This window comes from Phalacrocorax aristotelis, chromosome 5 (genome assembly GCF_949628215.1).
Source record: "Phalacrocorax aristotelis chromosome 5, bGulAri2.1, whole genome shotgun sequence".
In the NCBI taxonomy this organism is placed as follows: Eukaryota; Metazoa; Chordata; class Aves; order Suliformes; family Phalacrocoracidae; genus Phalacrocorax; species Phalacrocorax aristotelis.
This window is the reverse complement of record NC_134280.1, coordinates 65,573,549-65,590,498: the sequence shown is the minus strand read 5'-3', so window position 1 is coordinate 65,590,498 and position 16,950 is coordinate 65,573,549. Positions and strand designations below refer to the sequence as shown.

The following is a 16,950-nucleotide window of genomic DNA, read 5'->3' as shown; positions in this document are numbered from 1 at the left end:
TCAGCCTCTGCTTTGTGTCCAGCCTTGTCTCCTGCTGTTTCTGACTTGTCTTCCTGGACAGACACTAGACCTGACTTGTCACCCTGACTTGTCACAGGAGAGTCAGCTAAAGCTGTTACATCACGGGCGCTGCCCTCCTCAGGTGCTGTGGAATGGCACTGCTGCCAGTGAGGGCTGCCACTGCTTGGGCTGGGGTCGCCCTTGGCTCCTGGCTTATTTTCCCTCGTGGAGCAGCCCAACTCTTGCTGCTCCCTGCCTGTTTCCCATCTTGCTTCATGCTCCCATTTAGTAGAAAATCATGAAACAAAAGGCTTGTTTTGACAGCTTTTCTCTGAACGCAGGCTGGACTAGCTGACCTTCCTTCAGCAGGCAGCCAGAGAATTTTGTGGGACTCCTATTAACAGAAGGGGATGCTCTTTTAAGACTATTAGACTTGTCCAATGAAAACTTTCTGCGAAAGGATGCAGCAGGGCAGAGATGGACAAATGCTGCATTACTTCTTCCTAAAGGCTGGAAGTCACAAGGGGAAATTCAATGTGTGAAGCAGTCCGTAGCATAAAATGAGAATTTGCCTCAGGGTACAGACACTCATTGTTTCTTTGAAGAAATTAGTGTGATGTGAAAAGGGTGCTAGTCTAGAAAGATGTCTAGTGCTAATAGCTTTTTTTCCTTAAAAAAAAAAAAAAAAGAGCAGCCCTGGTCTGTGAGGAACGGAGCACTTTTTTTTTTTTTTTTCTTTCCTTTTTTTTCCTCCAGAAGAATGGAGAGGGATTTAAAATAATGGTTAACTTCCCTGTGCTCTGTTCTCCATATCTAAAGTCCCTTGGAAGAATTCAGGTTTAATTGTTTCTTACTTTTGTACTTTTGCTGGATTTATTGAATAGTCATGTATCCTTCCCTACTGTCTTCCTTCTTCCCCTCCTTAATTCCAGGATGGTTCAGGGGATTATGTGGTGTCATTGACACAAGATTTACTTGAACTTTTAATATCGCCTTTTAATTACTTTGAAACATAAGCATAATTTTTGCAAAACAAGGAAATAAATGTAAAAAAGTGCAGTTGGAATAAGAAACATGGGGGGATGAGAGCTAGACAGTGATTTGAGGAGTAGGTTGAAACCTTTATGAAGCATGTGTGTATGTCTAAAGCAATTTATAAGCTCCCATTGACATACCCATAGAATAAGTAGAATGGTTTTTATCCCTGCAGTCCTTCTATTTGCAGTTTATTTGGTTTATTAGGTATATAGAGGTGAGTAGCTCTGTGCATGTAGATGCATTCTGCAATTACGTTGCTGCTATCAGATGTCTAATATAAAATCTCATAGAAACTTTTTCTAAACTGTCTTTCAATACTGGCATTAGTATGCTACGAGCAGCTGTTGTAAGGGGAAGTCTACTTCTGTGTCTTTTTATTCCCTTTCCACATTTCCAAGATTTATTTTGGACTGTTGAAAATGGAATTTTGGACATAGAGCTAGGAACTAATAGAGACACCATTTTCAGTTTTCTACCTCTTAGCTCACTTGCCATTCAGTAACCGCTGACTCCAGAACAGAAGCAAATATTTCATAAATCAGCATAACAGAGAAGCAGCACACTCAGGTTGACGTGGGGTCTGAATTCCTCCATGATTTAGAGATTTCTAAAATTATGTAGTAACAATGTCTCATACTTTCTTCATTTTGCCATGGATATGGCTATTTTTCATTTGAGGAAGAGAAACCTTAAATGAGAACTAAATGCTAAAGTATTCTTTGTATGTGTCGCAGTAAATGTACCCATACAGGCAAAAAGCTTGCTGTGGTAATTGCTTTCATTCAGATATTGATACGCTGAATCGGCAGCAGCTCCTCTGATATCAAAATCCTGTAAACGGACCTACTCGGGTACAATAGAAGCCTGGCTCTGTGTTAAACCTCGATCTTGTAGCTACTAGATTCCACTTTGGTGTTGTGCCTATGTGGCTTACGCATGGTGTTAAATGGGAGACGGCGGTGTTTCTGAAGTGTTTATGGTCTTGAGTCCTCAATACCTATCGCTTTACACTACGATTCCCTCCTAACATAGATCTGAAACTAATTCACCCTTAATTATGCAAAAGTTCAGTTCCTGGTTTAAAGTCTGTCTTTATAATTTTTTTTTTAAATTCAGTGAACTGGACCAAACACTAAATCCCCAAATTGTAGTTGCTAATATTGTTAGAAAGTTGCTAATACTGATTCAGCTCTGAACTTCACATTGCATAGCCAGTCATGATGCTTTAGAAAAAACTGTGGCTGACAACGTTGTGCCATTAAATTAACTTCTCATTCTTCTTTGTTTGGAATTCTTTAACGGGCAAGGAAATATGTTGGCAGCTCTGCAGTCATCCATCTATGCAAAACCTGCATACTGATTTCAGAATACTGAAGTACTATGCTTGCAGTTGCAGTTTATCTAAATAGTTAACTTATGTTTTTCAGACCTTGCCGGTACGGAAGATTCCATGCAAAGCCAATGCTCCTTCAGGGTCTTTTTTTGCACGAGACAACACAGCAAATTTCTTATCCTGGTGCAGAGACGTAGGGGTGGATGATACCTGCCTGTTTGAGTCAGAAGGTTTGGGTATGTATTTGTTTATGTAGTAGTTGGTAATTCTAAATAACTTCTCTTTTGTGTTTTGCCTTGAAAGACAGAATGGCTCTCTTAATAGATCCTGACTCCAAATCCAACCTGTGTCTGACTGTGTTAATTCTGCCCCTCATCTGAAGCACGGACAAATAAAGTACACGCCACTTAAAAATCATTTAAGTCGATTTTAAGAGGAGCCTAAATGAGACAAAAATCTTTCTCTAATTTCTTGCTCACGGATGATTTTTCACCCTACACATGCTCTTTTGACCATAGAATGCTTTTCCATAGTTCAGTGAATAAGATGGTCCTTTTCTGTTTAGGGAGAGTAGGTTACAAGCGCATTCGCGGTTTTGGCTGCAGACATTTAGCTATTTGTGCAGATTCAATGGATTGCTCAGGAGGCAGGAAAATAAGAAATTCTTCTCTGCATCCTACACTGACATTTTTTCCAGATGATTCCCTTGTACAGCTGTGGACAAAAATTATCCAACACTAATGCTTCAGGGTGTACCATCAAAAGAATTGGACTGCTTAGGAAACCACTGGACTAATAGTACATGTTCTTCATTATTTTAACTCTTCTCTCTTCAAAGGAAAACTTACGAATCTTACCTTGAGATTTTTTTCAGCCAAATATCATGAAATGAAGAGAATCAAATGTTTGTTTGTTTGTTATCTGAACTCAGATGAAAGGGTAAAACAGTTGTGACGATGGACAGCTCGGAAGTGAACATGCTATACTGAATCAAGAGGCTGCTTTGTTCTGTTGCTCAAAAGGACTTTGCCCAGCTGAAGTTCTTATCTGTGCTGCAGTTGATCTATTCCCCTTCTTTTATGGTCTTGCTCTTCTAGCACAACTATTCCTGAAGCAATTTTTTCATTTGTCTGTTCTTTTATCCTATGAGGGTTTTTTAAATTAAATTAAATTATTTTATATCTCCGGGAGAAAATGCTTGGCAGAGAAGAAATTAGTATCATAAAGGTGACAAGTAGTAAGGAGGATATATATCTTGTCTATTTTGTTAATTAAATCCCGAAGAAGAAATTTTTACTGGACATGGTAAATCATGTGGAAGATGAACAATAACTGTATTTCCTAAGGCTTGAAATTATGGAAAAGTTGGACATTGTGTAGGACAAAGAAACTTGCAACTACAAGAAGGAAGGAGACGCAGACCTCCAGCGTCTGAGATAAGCACAACAATCTGGGGTTAATCCAACACTTAAATGAATTTAGACTTCATACTGCTATGGTAAAGGCAGAAATTTGCCATTGTTCCAATAATAGGTTAACTGTGTAATTGCGAGCGTGTTTATAAGGAATTTTCTTGTGCATTGTTAAGAAACCAGATCTTGTTTAGAGATGGAATTGGCATAGCTGAAATACCGATATTCCCTGGCTAAGTTAATTTTCACACCTACAAAGTGCCACAGTATAACACTGCAAATGCACCTGGGAAGTTGAGGCTCAAGATGATTTCCTCTCTCAGAAAACTGAAGTGAAATATGCCCAGATACACAGTGTGCAAACCTGTGCTGCACTAGATTTGTTTGATTAGTGACTGATTTTCTGCACTGATTGAAGATGAGGGTCTATTGTTTTCCTTCTCTGAGTGTTACTGTTTATAGAATGGAATTGCTGAAAAGACTTAGGGTGCTGGAAACAGGATTAGGACTTGATAATATTTTGACCTATTTTTCTGAGCTTGAGAAGGGGATGGTGACCATGCCATTTCTAAAAAAGATAAAAATAGAAGCTACTGTTCTCCCTCAGTTTGAGGTAGAACTCTTAAAAGTTTTGATTTCATTTGGGGTTTTTCTAATGCATTAGAAATGATGATGAATCGTAACATTTGCCAGTCTAAAGCTTTTATGTTCCTCTCTCTCCCATAAATCACTTCTCCACTGCACAGGAGATAAAAATTCAGCTAAAAGTGATATCAGAGGTTCTGTTCAAAGTGGTGAGAAATGTGTGTGAATGACATCTAAGTGTTCGCACTGCCTCGGGGAATTCTGCTGTATTTTTGGTAACAAATAATTGTGGTGAAATTATGGTTACAGAGGTGACTGGGTGTTGTGTTTTCTTGTGTTTTTTTTTTTCTCACAGCTAATAAAATGTATTGATGTGTGAATTACTAGTGATAAAGAAACTATTTTCTGTCTGTTGAGGAGCCTTGGTTTGTTAATGTTCTTAACTGACTTGATTTTTAGCCTCCTTTTTTACTCTATTCTGCCTACCTTATGGTATGTTAATACTGTGTTATTTAATTAGATGCACATAGTGATGTGCGTTTTCTTCATGCCATTGTATCACATAAAACATTCCTGATGCCATTTTCTGGCAAATTTGTATTCTAACATCAAAAGAGTAATTTTGAAGATGTAATGCACTGAAACATTTGAATGATGAATTTATGACACTACTGATTCAAGAAGAAGAAAGTCCCCAGTCTATTCAGAGATCAGCAAAATAAGTTATACACTAGCTAAGACATTAATTGCTATTATTTCTCATTTCTTAAAAATATGTTCTTATTCTGGTGAGTTCTGAAGTCTTTGAAATCGTGCGAGTATAACTGCACACCAGTGCATCCGACACTCCCACTTCTTTAGCACTCAGATTGAAGCTGTATGAAGGTATTCCTCACCGGGATGGAACTGTGTCAAGCAGACGCTATAGCAGATAGGTGCAGTCCATGCCCGAGGAGCTTGCAGGCGGGTGATGTTAATGGGAATCTTGAGTCTTCCTGGAAGCTTGGTTCTGCAAAGCGTTAACGTGCTAGGGCTGATCCAAATGAGCAGGTGAGTAGACCTAGACATGTCACTTTGTCCTTGTCCATCTCTTGTGGACTGATTTAGTAATTTATTTATTTTTTTTAAAAGTTAAGCACAGGTTCAGATACTTTGTTGGATTTGGGCTATGCAGCTGAGCTAAACAGGGGAACAGGGTCAAAGTCTTTCTTCAAAATCAATAGAAGAAAAAAAAGTGGTATTTGTTGTGGTGGTAGATAGGCTTATGCCCTTTCATCAGTAGAGTTACTTTAAAGATCCTTGAAAGAGATCAGTAGAGAGCTCAAAAGTTTGAAAACAATGTACTTGTACTACTAACCTGTAGTTAGTAGTCTATAATACGAAATATTACGTCTTGCTGAATGTTTTGATGCTTTAATGTATTTTAAAAACAACTTGGAAATGTAGTTTTCTGTAAAGATTTATAATACAGCCAGAGCTGACTAGTAGCTATCTATGTGTATTTTGCCCTTTGCACTTACCTTAATGCAAAGACATGGCAGGAAAGTGTCAGAGTTGATGCCTCTGCAAAGAAAAGGTGGATACTGTGCCTGTTGTATGAGCTGCAGAAAAGACATTAGCATCTGTAACAAATATAGCAACACGGTATGTAGGGATAATCTTGGATGCTGCAAAATAGAGGGAGATCTTGCACCCTCCCTGCACTCGTTGACCAATTTAGCATGCTTCTCATGATTGTTGGTTTTTATAGTTAGTGTATCTTATGAAGAAGGAATTAGTTTTGTTGATAACACAAATTATGATCCAAAGCCCAAATTTTCATCATCTGCGCAAATTTCGAGATACACTGTCTTTGGATGGGGTTCTTGGATATCTCGTAGGTCAAAATTTGTCTAGGACTTGGAACATAAAGCACTAACTCTTTTCAATCTAAGAAAAGTAATACTGTCTGTAACTCCTTTGTTCCCATGATATGTATATTTTGTAAGCTCCCCTTTGTAGGTTTTAGGGCAGGAGATCCACACAGCTGTGCTAATTCAATTTATGGAAGTGTTCTTGAAGGAGATATTTGTAATTCTGGTGCTGAAGGCTGAAGAGTGTAATTCTCGAAGAAAACTCTTCTTGGCCAAATAGTGAGAATGGTAAGATTTTCTACGATTGCTTTAGTTAAGTGAACTTAAGCCTTAAGTTATGAACTCTCTGTTGGTAACATAGTGTTGTTGGATGATTCTAGGATTTGGAACCAATAAACATTCTGCGTCTCTTCTATGATAACGACTCCAACCGGCAAGAAAAGGGTTTGCCACCAAGTGTGCCAGCATGCTAATCTGTGTTGTTTGTTTTGGGAGTTGTTGGGTGGTGATGTTGTATTAATGTTTTGTGCTTGTATATTCTGTTACTCTGTGTGTGTACACACAATATGTGACATAGACTTCTTTTGATGCAACTTACTGATCTCAGAGTTTAATGGTCAGGTTCCCTAAACAGAGGCATCTAGTGGTTTCTTGGCTTTTTAAAGTTGGTTTTGTTTTGTTTTTTTTTTAAAAACACTCAAATGTCGATTGCTTAAAAACATTTAATTCATGGCGCAAAGGAGTTTTTTAACTAATACTCTAGTTTATCTAATTTCATATTACAAGACGGAAGGGTTTTTTACAGATACATGTCTACAGCTTGTAATAATGTGTTAAATTTTGCACATAGTTGCATCAGAATAAGTCTTTGTCCCATCTTTCACAACATTTTACTAAGCAACTCATACTGTTGTTGAATATATCTTGTTTTGAGGACTATAGAAGCATCCTGGATGCTGGTATATTACCATTGGATTAGCATGTTAAATCAATGAATTCCAGTAAATTATTAATGTTTCGATGATCTTTGTACTCATTCTAGATTAATTCTTTACTATCCATAGATCTACTGTCTTTGAAATGCTAATTGTTTTGAGACTTCCATAACTGCTGAAATGGGGGGCGGGGGAACACAACTCCTTGATGTAAGTATGTCATGGTATAACTCCGACGCAGAAGCCAGGATATGTTTGGTATAAGTTGAACAGAGTAATTGTGTCAAGGCAACATTAAAAAAAAAAAAAGAAGAGTCTACTGTAGGATCAGAAGTAAAAGTATTAGAGGAGAAAGTGAAAGACAACAGGAAGAAGGATCAAAAGATCAACCTTTTGTAAAACTTACCCTGAACCGGTGTGAATTCTGGTGGCAATTGGAAGCCTATGATAATAAATAGTAAATCCCTTCAGAAAATCTCTTCACTTCTAGTGAGCTAAAAAATGCTTTAGAAGCAGAAATCACATTCACTTTTTTGATTCAGCTATGTCTGACACTTTTTTTTTTAAAAAAAAAAAAAAAAAAAGAGGGAAGGTTAGGTAGGTTATGTTTAGAAGAAAAACTGGCTCCACTAATAATGGTTTATAAAAATGTTAGGAGCCAAGGCTTGAAACTTGGCAGGCAGGTGTAAGAAATTTGTTCCTGTATTGTGGTTGGACATTCTGCTAGTCTAAAGAAAAACAAAAATAACCAAACAACAACAAAAAACCACAAGCAAAACCAAAACTAAACCCCTCACATTTGTTAATGTGAATACTGTTGGTTTAAACGTGCTCAGCAAACACATGGTCTCCGTGCGCAGGGTGCATTCCGTCTGCCCCCAGCCCCAGGGCTGATCAGCACTGAAAGCAGAGGCTGTTCCTCCTCCGCTCTCTCTGCTTCTGGTAGCATCCAGGCAGTGGGGATGGGGGCAGTGGAGGATGCAAAAATGTGACGAGGAGTAGGTAGGAAAGAAACAAAACAAAAGGAGAACAAGGGGTGAGTGATCAGGAGAGGAGGACTTGTAAAAGGAAAAAGGGGCAGCAGCAAGACAGAAGCAGTATGAAGAATGAAGTTAGACCCAGAGAGGAGCAGGGATAAAATCTTGCCTAGGAGCTGAAAAGGAGGTATTGTTAAAAAAGAGTGGCTGGAATTAGCTTGAAAAGATGCAGGCAGCGAGGCTGGCAGATAGGAGGGATTTGAAATGAGTGAGATGGAAAGGAGAAGGTTCTGTAACTGTCAGGACGCATAAAATAAACTGGACCTGTATGCACTATTTCTACATCTTCACATTGCTTTCTTGTTGAGCAGACATCATCAGTGAGATTCTCTGGCAAGGTGGCTATTTCCTTTCGTCGTATGCAGTAGATCTGTGTAGCGCATGTGTCTTCCACATTTACAAACTGCTACTTGCTTATAGCCACCTACTTGGATGATTCGCCTTGCTAATGTTTGATAGGGGAGGACTGGCCAATGGTTCTCCAGGAATATTGTTTTCTTCCATATATGAAAGTGTGAAAAATTACAGGAAATTGCATACAGAAATTTGTATTAATGCTGCAAAATGAAGTACTTGGTCTATAATTAAGGATGGCTGTACTACATTAGTTCAACTATTTAACTGTTATGATACATCTATTAACTTTTCATGTCGTCATGGGCTGTTTTTTCCCCTAAAGAGCCGTGTTCTTTTTAGGATGGACCTTGCTCTGCCAACATCTTGGTATGGTATGGTTCATGAAGTGAAGGAAGCTCTATTGCTATGTTATTTTCTCCTCACATGCCTCATTTGTTGCAAAAAATTGAAGATGTTTGGAGAATGATGCAAGATGCTGAAGGACAGTGTCTTGTCATTGCTACTGAATGGCGTTGGAAGAAGTGGCTCTATCACATAGCTCCCACATGCAGCGGGAGGGGATCCATGCCAGACGTAATGTGATCACTGGTTGCATTGGCTTTGCTTTCATACAAAATGTAGCATTAGGAAACTCAGCAGTACCCTGGAGATCAGGCAGTAAGTATTTTAAAATAACAGCTAGATAAGTGTGCTTTTTTTTTGTATCTTATACCTATACCTTAATTCCATGAATAAGATGGGGATAATACTACTTACATCATAGAAGTGTTAGAGAAATCTCCATTTTTTGCTTTTTATTTGAATTCTTCACAGCATACAGTAGCACTATTGTGGAAATGAATTGCACCATGTTGAGCGTAGACTTGAAATGGTGAGCACTGAATTGCGTGTGTGGCCATAGATAGAATGAAGATGGCCTCTAAGAGTAATTTTTTGGCTTCCAGTACTTACTGTATCTGTGTGTAAATTGCAACAATTATAGAAAATGTGTTGCTTAGCAAATGTCTGTTTGCCGTGTACTATATATGGGATTAAGTAAGTGGTCAAGTCAAAAAGTTGAGGTGGTGCCTATTACTGAAGCGCAACTATTAGTGTAGGTTGTAGTAAGTAATTCAGAAAATGATAGATGCAGTTCCCAGAGGACACAACAGAACACCGTGAGTGCAGGTGTTACATTTCAGCCTGAGCTTGTAACCGATCGCTTCAGAATGAATTGCCTGTAGTCCTCAAACGTTACTAGTTATCGCCATATGTGTACATGTACCATTACATCTTTATAAAACTGTGTGCATGTATGTAGTGTAGTTAGCCACCAGCTGCAGTACAGGCAGAATTTAAATGCAAATTTAAACTACAGTACAGTGAGAATTTAAATGTGAATTATGATTTCTACATATTTTCTTTTTTTTAGGGGCATACTTATTTGAAATAATGAAATAAGTGATTTTGATGGTGTAGTGCCTCTGAAATAGTTTTTGCCATCTCTTTGATGAGATGTCTTAAAGTGCTTTGAAAATATTGATTAACTCAACCTCTGTACGTAAAACTAAAACAAGGAAGTGTAAGAAGTGTTTCTCCTTCTGTTCTCTAGATAGAAAAAGTGTAAAGGTAGCTTTTTTTTCAAAAAAGCTTAGGAGGCAGCCTTTTGAAAGTGACTGTAAATATCGAGTTCTTTCAGTTATTGTGGAATAGCACCAGACAAAAAGTATCTCAAAGTACGTACTCTGAAAATGAAGGCACTCGAAAGTTCTGCTTGTTTCAAAAGGCAACAGTCTTAATTTGCTCGCTCAAGGTTATACTGAAAGTTTGGGACCAAGATAGGTGTGGAAATGCAGTCTTGTGCCTCGGTGGCTTTTGCTGTAACTCCTGACTGGTGAGGTGGTAGCCCATTAAACAGCTGTGCTTTTGGAAAAAAATGAAAATTTTGGGTTGAGAATCTAAATTATTTCCAGTGGGCATTGCAGTGTATGAAATAACATTTGTTTGTCTCCAAAACTTGCAAATACATATGCTGGTATAGTCCTCAGGAACGCTACCGCTTTCTTGTTAGAAGTGCCGTGTCACCATCGTCTTACCAGATGACCAGATGTTTGTTTTTGTGGTCGGTTATTGCCTGCACAGCTCTTCATCCTCTAACAAATATTTCACTGTGTCACATTGTTTGATGTGAAATGCATGACGTGTCTAGATTACGTTGAGTCGGATTTGCTAAAGGACTTGGAATTTTGTTTCGGTAGAAGACTTTAAGCATCGACAGAAAAACATTTTACCTTTCTTAATCTAATTCTCTTCCAATTCTATTTATGGATCTTTTTGCACATAATGTTACTTGAGCCTCTGTGTTCCTCCTCCCTTCCAAAAGTTATTCAGATGTGTGTATGTGTGAATTGCAGTTAAGAAATATTGGACTTCCTTTGTCTATTCCAGAACAGGTTTATTCCATTTATATTTTGGGGGATGCCTTATTTCTTAAAATCAAGTTATATTTTGGGGTAGTCCCAAGTGGTTGAGAACGAATGCAACAGAATATGTTTCTACAGTCATGAATGTAACACACTAAAAATACTGATTACTAGCGAAGGTAAAGGTGTCATAAAATCACTGTGTGGCAGCAAGGAAGAATATTGAGACTAGCTGAATGTCCAAGTCTGCATCTTTTATATCCTTAATAACAAACGGCTGAAGGATAAAAATACTTTTCCTAGTGCAGTGCCATTTTAGTTTTCATGCTCTGCAGTTCCACTTCTGGAAACGTATTTGGATGAGATTAGAGGGGAAGAATGCATATGTCTCAAAGTGCTACATAGTCACTAGTAAAAGATATTGGGATGAACATTCAGCCCGCGCAACCTACCATACCTTTATTCAAGTCGGTGGGGCTGGAAGTTAAAGGTGGAGGAGCTGAAGATGTGCCCCAGTAGGCGTTAGTTATTTTGAGATATTTAAGTCTATGGCTGCCCATTCTGGGTCTCATACGTACGGTGTAGGACAAAGCAATGCCTTTCAGAGCTTTAACTAGACATTGAAATATCTTTTTCAGGTATGGTATTTTTTTCTTCCTGCATTTGAGTTAGGTGAGTCTTTAGATAACCAAATTGTTTATACAGCAGATGTCTTGACCTCATCTCGTTAAAAACAAATCGGTTTTGTTGCTCTTTCTATTTTTCTGATTTATACAAATATTCACACACTTATTTTCCGGTGTCAATTCAATCTAAAGTATAAGATACAAATCTTTTGATTGTTGTGGAGATTTCTAAAACCTGAATTTTATCCACAACACGAGGGTTTTACTGCAAGAGGTATTTCTGGAGAGAAGGCGATTCTTTGTAATTCATTTTTCTTTTTTCTTCATTTTTCCTTTCTTCTTTTTGGACTTTTGGGAAATTGATTATGCAAACAGCCACAGGCCTATCGTCATCTATTGCATGTGCATTTTGCTGGACTTCTCTACAGAACGTTACCTGTCTGGGTTGTGGGGGAAAAAAGAAAGTATTATCTTGGATTATGTTAGTATTTCTCACTGAGAAGTTCATGCTGTGTTACAGTTGCTTCTGAAGCTTAAAAACTACAGGTCCTGTGTGGAATCCAGGTGTGAAATCTTGCATATATGTGTGTATATATACAGAAGAAAAGTTTCTTGTTTTGTTGAGTTTTTTTCTATGGTGAACTGAATTCCTAAAGTATTCTAGTTTCATATTTGCTTTAAGAGTACAAGTATAATGAATTCAGGACCAAATATATAATGAGATGTATCTTCGCTAGTGCAATTTTGTTATTTTTGTGATTTAAATAGGCTAAGGAAAATGGTCTAAAGGATAGGAATTCTCTTAGTTTGTAGAAAGAAAAGTATCACTTAAAGGTATTAATTTATTTTTGACATTCTGCTGGTTTAGTGTTCTGCCAGAGCTCTTGATTATTTTTAAATAGTTATAAACTGCTTGCAGGTTACCAAATAGCCCAAATACTTATTCAGCAATTTAGATTTAGAACAGTGTTTCCAACGGAACTAAAGGATAACTAAATGGGAACTTCCTAAATCATCTGCACTCTGAGAACCACTCCTCAACCCCATCCTTTTTATTCCAGTAAAACTCCACTGCAAGCCAAAGAAAGTCAACTTTTATCTGAGGCAGGATTTACTGATGTTGATAATTAGGTTCCATTCATCACTAAGATCTTTAAAATAGCTTTTATTTATAAATGTTTCCATCTTCATTTTGCTTTTCCAGTTCTCCACAAGCAGCCAAGAGAAGTGTGCCTTTGTTTGCTGGAACTTGGAAGGATTGCAGCAAGGTAGGTGAAAATATTTGAAGAATGAAGCAATATTTACATTCTTGACAGCAGTGGCTATTGAGAGGCTTACTAAAGCAGCACATCTCAGGCTAACTTTTATGCTCATTAGGTTCAAGGAAAACGTTTTGATGTCACTCAAATATACAAATATAATAAAATCCCTGTACCATCATCTCAGTGAAGGTATTAGTTGGCTATCCTCATATTAGGAGGGGGAAGCGTTGAGAATTTTTTTCTAAATAAAGCTGTTCTTCCTTCTAACAGTCAGATCTCTATAAACAACTGATATTTCATTAGCTTTACTGATAATAAATTGATCTTTACATGATATACATCTGACCTAAGCAACACTGACTCTTATTTATTTAAATAAACTTAACTCTGATTTTCACCAACAGAAGCAATATGAGAATTGAGTTAACAGACTGTGTTCTCTCTCTGTCAGATGATTCTAGCCAGGCTGGACCCTCAATCACTGTAGCATTATCTCTGATGTCAAAAGGATGGTGACTTTACTAGACAATCAAAACGACAGTAAATAGAATGAGGTTTTTCCCTTTTTGCAGATGCAGAATTAACCAGCGTAGATTTGCTACAAAATATATGAACGGCTGTGCTGCTGCCCAGTCTTGCATATAAATTGCAGTTGCATTCACCCATGTGTATCAAACTGGAGTGCCTTGCTCTTCAAATAGTTACGTTCATTTCAGAATAATTCCTCGTGGATACAAGCAATGTGAAGGAGACCCCTGTTCAGTCCTAGCTTAAGAACTAGTATTTTCATGTTATAATTGCATTATGGATATTCATAATTTGTGAATGCAACTCACTTGGGAAGTTGCTTAACTAGAAATTTGTCTCTTGGTCAGGTTTCAGAAAAGCCCTTGCCGTCAGTGGCAGCTTGCATAGGAATAGTGTTGGCCAGAAAACGAGTTGATTTGCAGTTTGCAGGAAATTTCTGATCTCTAAAACTTGAGTTCAGTCCAACATGGCAAAACAAACAAACAAAAACTTTCCATGAATAACAAAGCATTCTGATCTGTAGGTGCTTAATGAAATTGATTTTCACTAATCTCAATTTAATTTACCTGTGCAAACAACCTGTGCTTTCAACCTGTGCTCCCCAGCGTGGAGATAGACCTTCCAGCATCCAAAGACCCTATTCCCAGGGCATAGCTCTTGGGAATGTCTGCCCCAGGTTGATTACTTGATAGCATCCAGCTTCCTCAGGGACTGCAGGTCCAGTGGTTAGGCAGAGCTGGATTCTGCTAGAGTTGGTTGAGTTAGGTTAATCTCATTTTGCAATGAGATTTGATTTCTCAATGGATCTACACGGAAATTAAGATAGACTCTTAGCCTTTGTATTTGCCTTTCGTCTTTAGCTTCCATGTCTCAGATGTTCTCTGTTCCAGGCATGAAAACAAATACTGAACCAATAAATGAACCATGTTTTCATTTATTATGCATATCTATCCCTTTGCCTTTAAAATATTTTTAAATTTTTTACTTACAATTCATGTGTATTACCATATATCATTAGTGTATTTTATAAATTAGAATTATGTTACTGTATCTTATTTTTGTTTATAGCTTAGGTGTCAAATAACATATGTCTGTCTACTTGTTCCTGCTCTAATATCTATTTGAAAACAAACAAAACCCTGTTTATACTTTTGTAAGTTTCCAAGATGGGCAAAAACTGTTGAAGGGGAACATCAGGTTACTATAATTGAAAAGCAAATATGTGATGCCAATTTTGCCTGAGCTGTGGTAGATTAGAACTATGTGGAAAAAGGGAATAGGTAGTTGCCTCCACTAAGCATAGTAAAGAGCACATTAAATTGATGTTGTTGTTGTGCTGCTTTAAACAGGAGAGATGTCAGACGTATGCTTGCTTTGTAAAGCAGACTGGGTCTGTTGGCAGTCTTAGGAGTCTGCTTTCCAGAACAGGAGCTGCAGAGATCTTTGCAAAGGTGCCTCAGGATGTTTTTAAAGAATAGAAATGTGAGAGACCCTGTGAGCAACTTCTTACTTTTCCTTTTCTGTTTTAGAAGCAGAAAGATACGTTCAGAGTGGCTTCTTCATCACAAGGAGCCAGCTCTTAGCACACTTTGCCTAGCTAGCTTACTGTTAGTCCTCAGGGTCTATAACTCCCATAAGTCAACCTAGGCCTGCCTTCTTAATGCAGACGGGTTTGGGATTGAGGCACAAGTGAGCGGGAATAGGGATTGCTTGAGGAGGAGATAGAACAGAGCTCTGTTTTGCTAAACTTGATCCCATTCAACAGATACTCTGCAGGTGAGGGGAGACAGCTGACAATTTACCTATGCTTTAGCAATGCTTTTAGCATATTCTTTCATAGTGTCCTTTTAGCCAAATTAGAGAGAGGTGGACTGGATGGATGGACTACACAGGGGGTGGAAAACTGGCGTGATCACTTGGCTCAAAGGGTGGCAGTTCAAAGCCCAGGGACTGATAAAAATAGAATAGCCTGATAAGCAACTGAAATCCAGGGTAGTTTATGAAAGTGAAATTCTGGTGTCATCTGTGAAATTTCAGTAGCTGAAATGGGCCATTGTGTGCACTGGCAGATATCACGTGGGTAGAGTGAGAACGTTCGTGAGGGAGGGAAGTGGCCTGCAGAATGAAACTGAGCACCGCCAGTACACAGGGCTGTTGCAGTGGGTTGCACAGGTCCAATGTTCTCCCAAAGCATTTTAAAGTCAGAGTGAATCATTTAAACTGAAGTGATGTGAAAGCAGATTCTATCCCTGCGTAATCTTCGTAATCAAGACTTCATGGAGAATGTAATTATTTGCAAATAGATGTATATCTGCTGTCTGTCTCTGTGTTTAAAGAGAGATTATACACTGGAAACCAGCTAAATTACCTTTTCTGCAGAAAGAATGAAATTCTTGGGTAACTATTAAAATCTGGGGGGTTAAACAAACCCCACAGGTCTTTTGAAATTACTGTTGAGCAATTTCAAGATCTTTCTGCTATTGTATTCAGTTTTTCCTTGGTACAAATGGGAAGTGGGGCTCTAAGAAGTCTATTGGAGATCATGTTACAGCCCAATGCTGCTTCATTTGTAGTTATAAGAAGGCAGGCTAGAAAAGAGCAGAAAAGGAAATTCTCGGCATACCTTCCAGACCAGAATTTGCACTTCTCCCCCTCCGAGAAAAGATGTGTTTCTTGCCATTTCAGCTTTCCAGCAACTTTGCTTCAGGTTGATACAATATGTGGAAAAAAAATGTGTGTCTGTTTGTTTGTTCATTTGTTTTATTTTTCAACTCATCACCAGAGGAATTCAGAACCCTGGAAATACAGGGAACTTTAGAAGTCTGTCAACGTGACAAAAATTGGAGAGTATGAAAAGCAGTAGAAGCAAAGAAGCAGCATTGCTTGGAGTGGAAGAGTTTTATTTGATGAGTAGGGCTGCATGCAGGTGTAGGTTTAGAGCCCAGTGGGAATTCAATGATTTACAGCCTGTCGGCATCTGCAGACAGACAGGAAGTAAATGGATTGTATGTAAGTGCTTGCTTCAGTGTTGGCTGACTTTTCATTAGGCAGACTGCACCAGTTAGAAGCCAATACAAGCACGGATTTGGTTCTTGGTTTCCTTTATATTAATTTACGAGGCAGTAGTGTGGCTAAATTAAAAGTTATCATAAAAATATAAAAGACAGTATATGCATTTATGCCCTTTCTCTGTACGCTTTTAGCATTACTATGGTATTTAGCTTAGATTTTCATAATATGTTTGTTACTGCTCAATATGTTAGTATCCAGATCTTCACCTAGATAAGTCAGGAGAGTTCTGCATCTGGGCTATGGACTTTTCTGCTACAGAAGAAAATATGGTTCCATTTATGCCAGTAGTTTGTTGTGAGAAGCCTACCTGGCATGATAACTTTTTCAAGCTGAAGTCCTCTGAAAAAGGAAATCTTTCTATTTTTCTGTTTTTTGTTCAGTGTTGGCAAATAAAAAAAACAGGGGAATTATCAGTGATTAGGAAAATGGGATGGGCTTTTAGACTTCTGACATCTGTCCAAGCTCTGCTGCTTGCCGTGAGATACTGACTTAATCACTTGCCATAAAGCT

General features: G+C 38.1%; 1 protein-coding gene across 6 annotated transcripts in view; it reads left to right on the top strand.

Annotated features, from left to right (window-relative positions):
• GAS2 (growth arrest specific 2) overlaps nucleotides 1-16,950 on the top strand; it is a 99,111-nt gene that overhangs the window by 36,384 nt on the left and 45,777 nt on the right. For all 6 annotated transcript variants that reach the window (XM_075094956.1, XM_075094957.1, XM_075094960.1 and 3 more), the window contains exons 4-5: nucleotides 2,466-2,607; nucleotides 12,783-12,846. In XM_075094956.1, coding sequence (XP_074951057.1) covers nucleotides 2,466-2,607; nucleotides 12,783-12,846 — 206 coding nt within the window. The remainder of the gene's footprint in view (nucleotides 1-2,465; nucleotides 2,608-12,782; nucleotides 12,847-16,950) is intronic.